This window comes from Salmo salar, chromosome 28 (genome assembly GCF_965601325.2).
Source record: "Salmo salar chromosome 28, fSalSal1, whole genome shotgun sequence".
Classification (NCBI taxonomy): domain Eukaryota; kingdom Metazoa; phylum Chordata; class Actinopteri; order Salmoniformes; family Salmonidae; genus Salmo; species Salmo salar.
Window position 1 is genome coordinate 43107418 of NC_138318.1, and position 15610 is coordinate 43123027.

Below are 15610 nucleotides of genomic sequence, written 5' to 3' on the forward strand. Positions count from 1 at the left end.
CCACAGGATTCCACTGGCTGTTACGTAGGTGGGACGATTTCGTCCCGCCGGCCCTAGAGAAGTTAAAGGGGACCTAGTGTCAAGCTTTGGGGGACACCAGTAGAGAGACATTAAAGGGGACCAAGTAGGGGACCAAGGGAACCAAGTATTAAAGATGACCTAGTATCGAGCCCTGAGGGACACCAGTAGAGAGACATTTAAGGGGACCTAATACTAAGCCCTGGGAGACACCAGTAGAGACATTATAGAGGACCTAGTATCTCACCATCTCCCCTTCCATCTCCCCCTCCCTCCCCATCTTCTTTCTTTCTCCCTCCCTCCCTCCCTCCCTCCCTCCCTCCCTCCCTCCCTCCCTCCCTCCCTCCCTCCCTCCCTCCCTCCCTCCCTCCCTCCACCCCTCCCTCCCTCCACCCATCTTCTTTCCCTATCCCTCTCCATCCCCTCTCCTCTCCCTCCCCTCTCCCCTCCCTCCCCATCTCCCCCTCCCCATCTCCTCTCCCTCCCCATCTCTCCCTCTCCTCTCCCTCTCCCCATCTCCTCTCCCCTCCCTCCCCATCTCTCCCTCTCCTCTCCCTCTCCCCATCTCCTCTCCCCTCCCTCCCCATCTCCTCTCCTCTCCCTCTCCTCTCCCTCTCCCCTCCATCTCCTCTCCCTCCCCATCTCCGCTCCCTCTCCCCAACCTCCCCTTCTCTTCTCCCTCTCCCCTCCCCATCTTCTTTCCCTTTCTCTCTCCCCCCTCCTCCCCCATCTAATCTCCCTCCTTCCTGATGGTAATGTGAAATGGATAGTGGGGACTAACATGCTATATGGTATGTTGGTTCGATCCTATATAAAATACTGGGCTTTAGAAATACATTTAAAAAACATTCCCACGGTTTGTGTTTGTTTCCTGAGGCGTGTAAATAAAATAAGCTAGTGTAAACAAAAACAAAAAGACATGTTAATAAAAAGATAATCTCATCATGCTATCATAAAGCTTCTCTCTAACAACGAAGAAGAAGCTATAACAAACCAACCAATGAAACGACACTGGAGACTAACACGCAGACGCAGTCACTGGGTTGCCAGATGGAAAAGTATGTAAACCCTCCCCAATGCAGCCACCTGGGACAGAGCTGCCCAACAACACAGTGTCCACCTGGCAACCTCAACCCAACTCAACAGTAGCCAGAAGGATGTTATTAAGCTAGTGGCAGTAACGTTAGTTAGTTCGCTGTTAAAGAGAAGACCACTTCCGCTTTACTTCCGGGTACTGGGCTTTGATTGGGCGTAAAGGTTGAATTTACTTCTAAAAGATGCCTTTTATGAAGATTCTTTTTAATGAAGAAAATGTATCTATGTTTTTTGTACTTGAAGACCATAAAAAAAAAATTACAAAAAATACAAAAGTTTAAAAACTACAAGGCTGAAAGGGCATTCACTTCCTGGTTACTTTCACAGCGTTTTGTTAGCTTGGTACGGTGAAGACAGAAGAGGAGACACCAGGCTGGTCTGCCCCCGACTGGGCATCAGAGGATGGTGCAGAATAACTTCTTCTCCCTAAAGGGGTTCTCCGAGGCTGGCACGGGCACGATGAGGGGGTCGTCACGTATGTGGGCGTCGCAATACACCATCAGATCCGCTGCTGCTTTGGAGACCTGGGATGGTGAGACAGGAACAGGGGAGAAAGACCGTTAGGATTAGGTATGATAAGGCAGAGGAGAGGAGAGGAGGAGAAGGAGGGGAGAAGGAGAGGAGGAGGAGAAGAGAGGGATGGTGAGACAGGAACAGGGGAGAAAGACCGTTTATGATTAGGTATGATAAGGCAGAGGGGAGGAGGTGAGGGGAGGAGGAGGAGGAGGGGAGAAGGAGAGGGGAGGAGGAGAAGAGAGGGGAGGAGGAGGAGGAGAGGAGGGGAGGATGAGAAGAGAGGGGAGGGGGGAGGAGGGGGGGAGGAGAGGGGAGGAGGTGAGGGGAGGAGGAAAAGAGATGGGAGGAGGGGAGGAGGAGGAGGAGGGGAGGAGGTGAGGGCAGGAGGAGAAGAGAGGGGAGGGGGGAGGAGGAGGAGGAGGAGGAGGGGAGAAGGAGAGGGGAGGAGGAGGAGGAGGGGAGAAGGAGAGGGGAGGAGGAGAAGAGAGGGGAGGAGGAGGAGGAGAGGAGGGGAGGATGAGAAGAGAGGGGAGGGGGGAGGAGGGGAGGAGGAGAGGGGAGGAGGTGAGGGGAGGAGGAAAAGAGATGGGAGGAGGAGGAGGAGGGGAGGAGGTGAGGGCAGGAGCAGAAGAGAGGAGGGTCCCATACTGTCTACAGTGCATTCGGAAAGTGTTCAGACCCCTTGACTATTATAACATTTTGTTGCATTACAGCCGCATTCTAAAATGTATTACACATTTTTTTTCCCTCATCAATATACACACCAACACCCCATAATGACATCACAACACCCCATAATGACATCACAACACCCCATAATGACATCACAACACCCCATAATGACATCACAACACCCCATAATGACATCACAACACCCCATAATGACAAAGCAAAAACGGGTTTATTCGAAATTTTTGCAAATGTAATATCACATTTCAATAAGTATTCAGACCATTTACTCAGTACTTTGTTGAAGCACCTTTGGCAGCGATTACAGCCTCGAGTCTTCCTGGGTATGACGCTACAAGCTTGGCACACCTGTATTTGGGGAGTTTCTCCCATTCTTCTCTGTAGATCCTCAAGTTCTGTCAGGTTGGATGGGGAGCGTCGCTGCACAGTTATTTTCAGGTCTCTCCAGAGATGTTCGATCGTCCTGAGCGCTCTGGAGCAGGTTTTCATCAAGGATCTCTCTGTACTTTGCTCCGTTCATCTTTACCTTGATCCTGACTAGTCTCCCAGTCCCTGCCGCTGAAAAACATCCCTACAGCATGATGTTGCTACCACCACGCTTCACCGTAGGGATGGTGCCAGGTTTCCTCCAGACGTAACGCTTGGCATTTCAGGCCAAATAGTTCAATCTTGGTTTCATCATACCAGAGAATCTTGTTTCTCATGGTCTGAGAGTCTTTAGCTCCAAGCAGGCTGTCATGTGCCTTATACTGAGGAGTGGCTTCCGTCTGGCCACTCTACCATAAAGGCCTGATTGGTGGAGTGCTGCAGAGATGGTTGTCCTTCTGCAAGGTTCTCCCATCTCCACAGAGGAACTCTGGAGCTCTGTCACAGTGATCATTGGGTTCTTGGTCACCACCCTGACCAAGGCCCTTCTCCCCCGATTGTTCAGTTTGGCCGGGCAGCCAGCTCTAGGAAGAGTCTTGGTGGTTCCAAAACTTCTAAAATAAGGTATTTCTGTTTTTACCTTTTTTTTTTACATTTGCAAACATAAAAAAAAAACTGTTTTCACTTTGTCATTATGGGGTATTGTGTCATTATGGGGTATTGTCTGTAGACTTTTTTTAATATACATTTTAGAATAAGGCTGTAATGTAAAATATGGAAAAAGTCAAGGGGTCTGAACTCTTTCCGAATGCACTGTATCTGTAATTACAGTAGAGCCTCGTGATGGAGAGGAGGGGTCCAGACTGTCTATCTGTAATTACAGTAGAGCCTCGTGATGGAGAGGAGGGGTCCAGACTGTCTATCTGTAATACAGTAGAGCCTCGTGATGGAGAGAGAGGAGGGGTCCAGACTGTCTATCTGTAATTACAGTAGAGCCTCGTGATGGAGAAGAGGGGTCCAGACTGTCTATCTGTAATTACAGTAGAGCCTCGTGATGGAGAAGAGGGGTCCAGACTGTCTATCTGTAATTACAGTAGAGCCTCGTGATGGAGAGGAGGGGTCCAGACTGTCTATCTGTAATTACAGTAGAGCCTCGTGATGGAGAAGAGGGGTCCAGACTGTCTATCTGTAATTACAGTAGAGCCTCGTGATGGAGAGAGAGGAGGGGTCCAGACTGTCTATCTGTAATTACAGTAGAGCCTCGTGATGGAGAGGAGGGGTCCAGACTGTCTATCTGTAATTACAGTAGAGCCTCGTGATGGAGAGGAGGGGTCCAGACTGTCTATCTGTAATTACAGTAGAGCCTCGTGATGGAGAAGAGGGGTCCAGACTGTCTATCTGTAATTACAGTAGAGCCTCGTGAGGAGAGGAGGGGTCCAGACTGTCTATCTGTAATTACAGTAGAGCCTCGTGATGGAGAGGAGGGGTCCAGACTGTCTATCTGTAATTACAGTAGAGCCTCGTGATGGAGAGAGAGGAGGGGTCCAGACTGTCTATCTGTAATACAGTAGAGCCTCGTGATGGAGAGGAGGGGTCCAGACTGTCTATCTGTAATTACAGTAGAGCCTCGTGATGGAGAGAGAGGAGGGGTCCAGACTGTCTATCTGTAATTACAGTAGAGCCTCGTGATGGAGAGGAGGGGTCCAGACTGTCTATCTGTAATTACAGTAGAGCCTCGTGATGGAGAAGAGGGGTCCAGACTGTCTATCTGTAATTACAGTAGAGCCTCGTGAGGAGAGGAGGGGTCCAGACTGTCTATCTGTAATTACAGTAGAGCCTCGTGATGGAGAGAGAGGAGGGGTCCAGACTGTCTATCTGTAATACAGTAGAGCCTCGTGATGGAGAGGAGGGGTCCAGACTGTCTATCTGTAATTACAGTAGAGCCTCGTGATGGAGAGAGAGGAGGGGTCCAGACTGTCTATCTGTAATTACAGTAGAGCCTCGTGATGGAGAGGAGGGGTCCAGACTGTCTATCTGTAATTACAGTAGAGCCTCGTGATGGAGAGGAGGGGTCCAGACTGTCTATCTGTAATTACAGTAGAGCCTCGTGATGGAGAAGAGGGGTCCAGACTGTCTATCTGTAATTACAGTAGAGCCTCGTGAGGAGAGGAGGGGTCCAGACTGTCTATCTGTAATTACAGTAGAGCCTCGTGATGGAGAGGAGGGGTCCAGACTGTCTATCTGTAATTACAGTAGAGCCTCGTGATGGAGAGAGAGGAGGGGTCCAGACTGTCTATCTGTAATTACAGTAGAGCCTCGTGATGGAGAGGAGGGGTCCAGACTGTCTATCTGTAATTACAGTAGAGCCTCGTGATGGAGAGGAGGGGTCCAGACTGTCTATCTGTAATTACAGTAGAGCCTCGTGATGGAGAGAGAGGAGGGGTCCAGACTGTCTATCTGTAATTACAGTAGAGCCTCGTGATGGAGAGAGAGGAGGGGTCCAGACTGTCTATCTGTAATTACAGTAGAGCCTCGTGATGGAGAGAGAGGAGGGGTCCAGACTGTCTATCTGTAATTACAGTAGAGCCTCGTGATGGAGAGAGAGGAGGGGTCCAGACTGTCTATCTGTAATTACAGTAGAGCCTCGTGATGGAGAGATAGGAGGGGTCCAGACTGTCTATCTGTAATTACAGTAGAGCCTCGTGATGGAGAGGAGGGGTCCAGACTGTCTACCTGTAATTACAGTAGAGCCTCGTGATGGAGAGGAGGGGTCCAGACTGTCTATCTGTAATTACAGTAGAGCCTCGTGATGGAGAGGAGGGGTCCAGACTGTCTATCTGTAATTACAGTAGAGCCTCGTGATGGAGAGGAGGGGTCCAGACTGTCTATCTGTAATTACAGTAGAGCCTCGTGATGGAGAGGAGGGGTCCAGACTGTCTATCTGTAATTACAGTAGAGCCTCGTGATGGAGAGAGAGGAGGGGTCCAGACTGTCTATCTGTAATTATAGTAGAGCCTCGTGATGGAGAGAGAGGAAGGGTCCAGACTGTCTATCTGTAATTACAGTAGAGCCTCGTGATGGAGAGGAGGGGTCCAGACTGTCTATCTGTAATTACAGTAGAGCCTCGTGATGGAGAGGAGGGGTCCAGACTGTCTATCTGTAATTACAGTAGAGCCTCGTGATGGAGAGGAGGGGTCCAGACTGTCTATCTGTAATTACAGTAGAGCCTCGTGATGGAGAGAGAGGAGGGGTCCAGACTGTCTATCTGTAATTACAGTAGAGCCTCGTGATGGAGAAGAGGGGTCCAGACTGTCTATCTGTAATTACAGTAGAGCCTCGTGAGGAGAGGAGGGGTCCAGACTGTCTATCTGTAATTACAGTAGAGCCTCGTGATGGAGAGGAGGGGTCCAGACTGTCTATCTGTAATTACAGTAGAGCCTCGTGATGGAGAGGAGGGGTCCAGACTGTCTATCTGTAATTACAGTAGAGCCTCGTGATGGAGAGAGAGGAGGGGTCCAGACTGTCTATCTGTAATTACAGTAGAGCCTCGTGATGGAGAGGAGGGGTCCAGACTGTCTATCTGTAATTACAGTAGAGCCTCGTGATGGAGAGAGAGGAGGGGTCCAGACTGTCTATCTGTAATTACAGTAGAGCCTCGTGATGGAGAGATAGGAGGGGTCCAGACTGTCTATCTGTAATTACAGTAGAGCCTCGTGATGGAGAGGAGGGGTCCAGACTGTCTACCTGTAATTACAGTAGAGCCTCGTGATGGAGAGGAGGGGTCCAGACTGTCTATCTGTAATTACAGTAGAGCCTCGTGATGGAGAGGAGGGGTCCAGACTGTCTATCTGTAATTACAGTAGAGCCTCGTGATGGAGAGGAGGGGTCCAGACTGTCTACCTGTAATTACAGTAGAGCCTCGTGATGGAGAGGAGGGGTCCAGACTGTCTATCTGTAATTACAGTAGAGCCTCGTGATGGAGAGGAGGGGTCCAGACTGTCTATCTGTAATTACAGTAGAGCCTCGTGATGGAGAGGAGGGGTCCAGACTGTCTATCTGTAATTACAGTAGAGCCTCGTGATGGAGAGAGAGGAGGGGTCCAGACTGTCTATCTGTAATTATAGTAGAGCCTCGTGATGGAGAGGAGGGGTCCAGACTGTCTATCTGTAATTACAGTAGAGCCTCGTGATGGAGAGGAGGGGTCCAGACTGTCTATCTGTAATTACAGTAGAGCCTCGTGATGGAGAGAGAGGAGGGGTCCAGACTGTCTATCTGTAATTACAGTAGAGCCTCGTGATGGAGAGGAGGGGTCCAGACTGTCTATCTGTAATTACAGTAGAGCCTCGTGATGGAGATGAGGGGTCCAGACTGTCTATCTGTAATTACAGTAGAGCCTCGTGAGGAGAGGAGGGGTCCAGACTGTCTATCTGTAATTACAGTAGAGCCTCGTGATGGAGAGGAGGGGTCCAGACTGTCTATCTGTAATTACAGTAGAGCCTCGTGAGGAGAGGAGGGGTCCAGACTGTCTATCTGTAATTACAGTAGAGCCTCGTGATGGAGAGATAGGAGGGGTCCAGACTGTCTATCTGTAATTACAGTAGAGCCTCGTGATGGAGAGGAGGGGTCCAGACTGTCTATCTGTAATTACAGTAGAGCCTCGTGATGGAGAGGAGGGGTCCAGACTGTCTATCTGTAATTACAGTAGAGCCTCGTGATGGAGAGAGGAGGGGTCCAGACTGTCTATCTGTAATTACAGTAGAGCCTCGTGATGGAGAGGAGGGGTCCAGACTGTCTATCTGTAATTACAGTAGAGCCTCGTGATGGAGAGAGAGGAGGGGTCCAGACTGTCTACCTGTAATTACAGTAGAGCCTCGTGATGGAGAGGAGGGGTCCAGACTGTCTATCTGTAATTACAGTAGAGCCTCGTGAGGAGAGGAGGGGTCCAGACTGTCTATCTGTAATTACAGTAGAGCCTCGTGATGGAGAGGAGGATAGAAGTTCGAAGGAGAGCTCCACTCATTAGCACAGATCACATTCCTCTGTGTGATTAGGCAATTAATGACACCAGTGATCCCTCAATAAGACGCACAGAGAGTGAATACGCTGTATAGAGGAGAGGAGTCAGGAAACAATATACACAGTCCGTTAGGAAAGCTAAGGCTAGATTTTTCAAATTGAAATTTACATCCTGTAGCACAAACTCCAAAAAGTTTTGGGACACTGTAAAGTCCATGGAGAATAAGAGCACCTCCTCCCAGCTGCCCACTGCGCTGAGGATAGGAAACTCTGTCACCACCGATAAATCTACGATATTTGAGAACTTCAATAAGCATTTTTCTACGGCTGGCCATGCTTTCCACCTGGCTACCCCTACCCTGGTCAACAGCACTGAGCAACTTGCCCAAGCCTCCCCATTTCTCCTTCACCCACATCCAGATAGCTGATGTTCTGAAAGAGCTGCAAAATCTGGATCCCTACAAATCAGCCGGGCTAGACAATCTGGACCCTCTCTTTCTAAAATTATCTGCCGAAATTGTTGCAAACCATATTACTAGCCTGTTCAACCTCTTTCGTATCATCTGACAACCCCAAAGATAGGAAAGCTGCCGTGGTCATCCCCCTCTTCAAAGGGGGGGACATTCTAGACCCAAACTGTTACAGACCTAAATCTATCCTACCCTGTCTTTCTAAAGTCTTTAAAAGCCAAGTTAACAAACAGATCACCGACCATTTCGAATCCCACCGTACCTTCTCCGCTATGCGATCTGGTTTCAGAGCTGGTCATGGGTGCACCTCAGCCATGCTCAAGGTCCTAAACGATATCATAACCGCCATCGATAAGAGACATTACTGTGCAGCCGTCTTCATCGACCTGGCCAAGACTTTCGACTCTGTCAATCACAACATTCTTATCGGCAGACTCAATAGCCTTGGTTTCTCTAATGACTGCCTCGCCTGGTTCACCAACTACTTCTCAGATAGAGTTCAGTGTGTCAAATCGGAGGGCCTCTTGTCCGGACCTCTGGCAGTCTCTATGGGGGTACCACAGGGTTCAATTCTCAGGACGACTCTTTTCCCTGTATATATCAATGATGTCGCTCTTGCTGCTGGTGATTCTCTGATCCACCTCTACGCAGACGACACCATTCTGTATACATCTGGCCCTTCTTTGAACACTGTGTTAACTAACCTCCAGACGAGATTCAATGCCATGCAACTCTCCTTCCGTGGCCTCCAACTGCTCTTATATACAAGTAAAACTAAGTGCATGCTCTTCAACCGATCGCTGCCTGCACCTGCCCGCCTGTCCAGCATCACTACTCTGGACGGTTCTGGCTTAGAATATGTGGACAACTACAAATACCTAGGTGTCTGGTTAGACTGTAAACTCTCCTTCCAGACTCACATTAAGTATCTCCAATCCAAAATTAAATCTAGAATCGGCTTCCTATTTCGCAACAAAGCCTCCTTCACTCATGCTGCCAAACATACCCTCGTAAAACTGACTATCTTACCGATCCTCGACTTCGGCGATGTCATTTACAAAATAGCCTCCAACACTCTACTCAGCAAATTGGATGCAGTCTATCACAGTGCCATCCGTTTTGTCACCAAAGCCCTATATACTATCCACCACTGCGACCTGTATGCTCTCGTTGGCTGGCCCTCGCTTCATACTCGTCGCCAAACCCACTGGCTCCAGGTCATCTACAAGACCCTGCTAGGTAAAGCCCCGCCTTATCTCATCTCACTGGTCACCATAGCAACACCCACCCGTAGCACGCTCTCCAGCAGGTATATTTCACTGGTCATCCCCAAACCCCCTTAGGTCTTAACACTTACTTAGGTCGCCTTTCCTTCCAGTTCTCTTCTACATTTGCACACACTGTACATAGATTTTTCTATTGTGTTATTGACTGTATGTTTGTTTATTCCATGTGTAACTCTGTGTTGTTTTTGTCGCACTGCTTTGCTTTATGTTGGCCAGGTCGCAGTTGTAAATGAGAACTTGTTCTCAACTGGCCTACTTGGTTAAATAAAGGTGTGTCGTGTCTTTGGCATCATTAAAACTGAAGACCTATTCATCAAATAACTCTCTGTAACTATTATTATGCGATTAAACTGATTAATCATGTAACTGTAATTAACTAGGAAGTCGGGGCACCAAGGAAAATCTTCAGATTACAAAGTTATAATTTTCCTAATATAACTTTCAGATATTTTAATATCTGATCAATTAGTCTTCGAATTAATGAATTATTCTTTACCTCACGTTAGTCTCATTCCAAACGGCATAAATTGTTGGTTATCTGCACGAACCCAGTCTTCACTATGAGTCATCCATACATCAATTGTCTTAAAATCATTTATTTACTAACTAAGTAATTCACAGAAATGTATAACAAACAGATATGGTTACAAGGAAATGATAGGAGAATGTGCCCTAGTGGGCTAAACTGGCATGGCGGCTTGTTAGACAAAAGGGGGTTGGGGTCAGCTGAGAAGGCACTACAGAGTTGAATATTATAACAATTGAAATGCTAATCCTTTGCACATGAACGCTCACTCATTCAGGAATAATTGCAATCAATATATATATTTACGCTCAGTGTGTCGTCGGGATCTCTGTTACAAAGTTTGTTTCTGTTGGAGAGTTTGTCCACTCTCTCCGTCGTGGTTAGAATGGATAATTCAGAATAACATTCATTCATGTCGTTATAGAATTGCTGTTTCAGCGGTTGTCGGTCTTCGCGTTCAATGATACCGAATTCCTAGCTGCAGGCTAGTAATTAATATCAAAGACTTGTTCTTATTCTGTCGGTATCGATAGTCTGAGTTTAACCACGTGGTATGGTTAAAAGTTCAGCAAGAGAAATGCATGGTCTGCAAACCTTGGCCCTCTCGTTATCGAGGTAAGCTGGTCTGGTGATAGAAAACCTAGGTGGGGGGTTTTATTCGGAAGAGCAGAAAAGGGCCTGTCCCATGACGCCAGACCATAACTGTGCTCATGGGGCGGTCCTCTGATTTAGTTAAACTCCAAAGGGAATTGGAGTTTCCTTCATTAAACAGTCCAAAATCACATTACACAATTTCACAAATAGCTTCATCCTTATTCATTCATTTTATACACCATTAGATGTACGCCTCATAGCTGAGGCTATTGTATAAACAGCGTTATGGTAATGTGGCCGTATTGTCTCCCATGAGTTTCACAAAATTGTACCAAACGGACCAGTTCGTAGCTGGATTCTTCACCGATCTTTTATACCTTCTCCAGAACATAAATGTCGTTCAGTTCTCCAGTTCTGTGAGCTGGAAGAAATTCCTTTGTCCTCTCTATGAAACTCACTCTCTCTCTATACTGTGGCCATGAGGAGAGGGTCTCCTCATAGGAATTTACGACCTCTTTTGACCACAGCAGCCTGGGTGTGGGAGACAGAGGTAGGGGGATGGTGCATAGAAAAGGGCTGGTGCAGAGGGAGGGGGAAATAGTGCTCGCTGTACCCAAAGAGGGCAATGTCATGACAGGTGGAATAAAAATAAAATAGAGATCTGTGATCCCTGTCCAACTGCTTCGCTCCTGTCACGTCCTGACCAGTAGAGGGAGTATTAGTTATTGTAGTTTGGTCAGGATGTGGCAGAGGGTATTTGTTTTATGTGGTTCGGGGTTTATGTGTATTGTAGAGGGGTGTTTTATTTATGTGTTCCGGGGTTTTGGTGTATGTTGTGGTTTTTGTATTCTAGGGTTTTTCTAGTGGTTGTATTTCTTTGTTGGTCTGTGTGGCTCTCGATCAGGAACATCTGTTCATCGTTGTTCCTGATTGAGAGTCATATTTAAAGAGCTTGTTTTCACCTGTTTGTTTGTGGGTAGTTGTTTTAGCACTGCTTTTTAGTTAGCCTGCTAAACTGTTCCTGTCGTTCTTTGTTTATTGTTTTTTTCGTGTTCACTTTAATAAATAAGTATGATTATTCACGTACCCGCTCGGTCTCATCTATACGACAGCCGTGACAACTCCCTCTCCTTTTACAGACACACTATCCCACCATCTGGGGAAAGGGAGGAGTGGGAGGAGGTTCTTTCCACTGTGAAATATCGGGAGTCATCAAGGCAAAGGGTGGCTACATTGAAGAATCTCAAATATAAAAATCTATGTTTATTTTTTTTGGTTACTACATGATTCCATATGTGCTATTTTATAGTTTTGATGTCTTCACTGTTATTCTACAATGTAGAAAATAGTCAAAATAAAGAAAAAAAACCTGGAATGAGTAGGTGTCCAAATATATATAGAGAGCCCTCCCTTGGATCCTATCCAACTGAATAACTTGTTGAATCTGTAAACATATATTTATCTCCCAAGGTCAATTTTATGAGCTGCCACTTTTCGAATGAAAGTCAAGTTTTGCTTTGAACAATTATCATCCATTAAATAATCTAAACACGCCCCAAAATATAGGTTTCCAGATATAAATACACCGGCCCAGACCTTAGACCTCACGGCACTACGCTGACAGGGATCTGTTATGATCAACATGATTATACTGGTCAATCTGTCACTCTGCACCTATAGTGCACTACATAATGACCCCCTATTCCCTATGTAGTGCACTACATAATGACCCCCTATTCCCTATGTAGTGCACTACATAATGACACCCTATTCCCTATATAGTGCACTACATAATGACACCCTATTCCCAATATAGTGCACTACATAATGACCCCCTATTCCCTATGTAGTGCACTACATAATGACACCCTATTCCCTATGTAGTGCACTACATAATGACACCCTATTCCCTATATAGTGCACTACATAATGACCCCCCTATTCCCTATGTAGTGCTCTACATAATGACACCCTATTCCCTATGTAGTGCACTACATAATGACACCCTATTCCCTATGTAGTGCACTACATAATGACACCCTATTCCCTATGTAGTGCACTACATAATGACACCCTATTCCCTATGTAGTGCACTACATAATGACACCCTATTCCCTATATAGTGCACTACATAATGACACCCTATTCCCAATATAGTGCACTACATAATGACCCCCTATTCCCTATGTAGTGCACTACATAATGACACCCTATTCCCTATGTAGTGCACTACATAATGACACCCTATTCCCTATATAGTGCACTACATAATGACCCCCCTATTCCCTATGTAGTGCTCTACATAATGACACCCTATTCCCTATGTAGTGCACTACATAATGACACCCTATTCCCTATGTAGTGCACTACATAATGACACCCTATTCCCTATGTAGTGCACTACATAATGACACCCTATTCCCTATGTAGTGCACTACATAATGACACCCTATTCCCTATATAGTGCACTACAAAATGACCCCCTATTCCCTATGTAGTGCACTACATAATGACACCCTATTCCCTATATAGTGCATTACATAATGACCCCCTATTCCCTATGTAGTGCATTACATAATGACCCCCTATTCCCTATGTAGTGCACTACATAATGACCCCCTATTCCCTATGTAGTGCACTACATAATGACACCCTATTCCCTATGTAGTGCACTACATAATGACCCCCTATTCCCTATGTAGTGCACTACATAATGACCCCCTATTCCCTATGTAGTGCACTACATAATGACCCCCTATTCCCTATGTAGTGCACTACATAATGACCCCCTATTCCCTATGTAGTGCATAGGGTGTCATTTGGGATAAATGTCGCCAAACCTGGAGGATCACTCTCAGTTCCAACACACACACACACACACACACACACACACACACACACACACACACACACACACACACACACACACACACACACGCACACACCCCTGCAGTGCCTTACTTTCATCCTGTCCATACAAGCCTCCATCTTGAGCTGTTCCACAGCTTTCCTGGCGTGGGAGATGCTGTTGTTGTTGACCACACTGTCCTTCATGATGATGACCTGGCAGCACAAACACACATGGAGTCAAGAGGCTGGGTGTGGCCCTGTGTGTGTGTGTGTCCCTGTGTGTGTCCCTGTGTGTGTGTGTGTGTGTGTGTGTCCCTGTGTGTGTGTGTGTGTTGAGTAGAAGAAATCTAGAAAGAAAGAAATATGACTGATGAAGCCAGAACCAGGTCATACATCAGCCCTGAGGGGCATTCCATCCACCTCTACATCAGCCCTGAGGGGCATTCCATCCTCCTCTACATCAGCCCTGAGGGGCATTCCATCCTCCTCTATATCAGCCCTGAGGGGCATTCCATCCACCTCTACATCAGCCCTGTGGGGCATTCCATCCACCTCTACATCAGCCCTGAGGGGCATTCCATCCACCTCTACATCAGCCCTGAGGGGCATTCCATCCACCTCTACATCAGCCCTGAGGGGCATTCCATCCTCCTCTACATCAGCCCTGAGGGGCATTCCATCCTCCTCTACATCAGCCCTGAGGGGCATTCCATCCTCCTCTACATCAGCCCTGAGGGGCATTCCATCCACCTCTACATCAGCCATGAGGGGCATTCCATCCTCCTCTACATCAGCCCTGAGGGGCATTCCATCCTCCTCTACATCAGCCCTGAGGGGCATTCCATCCTCCTCTACATCAGCCCCGGGGGCATTCCATCCTCCTCTAGATCAGCCCCGAGGGGCATTCCATCCTCCTCTACATCAGCCCTGAGGGGCATTCCATCCTCCTCTACATCAGCCCCGAGGGGCATTCCATCCACCTCTACATCAGCCCTGAGGGGCATTCCATCCACCTCTACATCAGCCCTGAGGGGCATTCCATCCACCTCTACATCAGCCCTGAGGGGCATTCCATCCTCCTCTACATCAGCCCTGAGGGGCATTCCATCCACCTCTACATCAGCCCCGAGGGGCATTCCATCCACCTCTACATCAGCCCTGAGGGGCATTCCATCCTCCTCTACATCAGCCCTGAGGGGCATTCCATCCTCCTCTACATCAGCCCTGAGGGGCATTCCATCCTCCTCTACATCAGCCCTGAGGGGCATTCCATCCTCCTCTACATCAGCCCTGAGGGGCATTCCATCCTCCTCTACATCAGCCCTGAGGGGCATTCCATCCACCTCTACATCAGCCCTGTGGGGCATTCCATCCTCCTCTACATCAGCCCTGAGGGGCATTCCATCCTCCTCTACATCAGCCCTGAGGGGCATTCCATCCACCTCTACATCAGCCCTGAGGGGCATTCCATCCTCCTCTACATCAGCCCTGTGGGGCATTCCATCCACCTCTACATCAGCCCTGAGGGGCATTCCATCCACCTCTACATCAGCCCTGAGGGGCATTCCATCCACCTCTACATCAGCCCTGAGGGGCATTCCATCCACCTCTACATCAGCCCTGAGGGGCATTCCATCCACCTCTACATCAGCCCCGAGGGGCATTCCATCCACCTCTACATCAGCCCCGAGGGGCATTCCATCCACCTCTACATCAGCCCCGAGGGGCATTCCAACCATCTCTACATCAGCCCTGAGGGGCATTCCATCCACCTCTACATCAGCCCTGAGGGGCATTCCATCCACCTCTACATCAGCCCTGAGGGGCATTCCATCCTCCTCTACATCAGCCCTGAGGGGCATTCCATCCTCCTCTACATCAGCCCTGAGGGGCATTCCATCCTCCTCTACATCAGCCCTGTGGGGCATTCCATCCACCTCTACATCAGCCCTGAGGGGCATTCCATCCTCCTCTACATCAGCCCCGAGGGGCATTCCATCCTCCTCTACTTCAGCCCTGTGGGGCATTCCATCCTCCTCTACATCAGCCCCGAGGGGCATTCCATCCACCTCTACATCAGCCCTGAGGGGCATTCCATCCTCCTCTATATCAGCCCCGAGGGGCATTCCATCCTCCTCTACATCAGCCCTGAGGGGCATTCCATCCTCCTCTACATCAGCCCT

The 15610-nt window shown here is 48.1% G+C and overlaps 1 protein-coding gene across 1 annotated transcript; it reads right to left on the reverse strand.

The window, feature by feature from the left end:
* Positions 1–741: 741 nt before the first annotated feature.
* Positions 742–13633, reverse strand: LOC123731454 (guanine nucleotide-binding protein G(I)/G(S)/G(O) subunit gamma-4-like). The gene is made up of 2 exons (XM_045710266.2): positions 13539–13633; positions 742–1637 (listed from the first exon to the last, which is right to left on the reverse strand). The coding sequence occupies exons 1-2, from the start codon at positions 13629–13631 to the stop codon at positions 1509–1511; spliced, it is 222 nt and encodes a 73-aa protein (XP_045566222.1). The 5' UTR covers positions 13632–13633; the 3' UTR covers positions 742–1508.
* Between the last annotated feature and the right edge of the window lie 1977 nt (positions 13634–15610).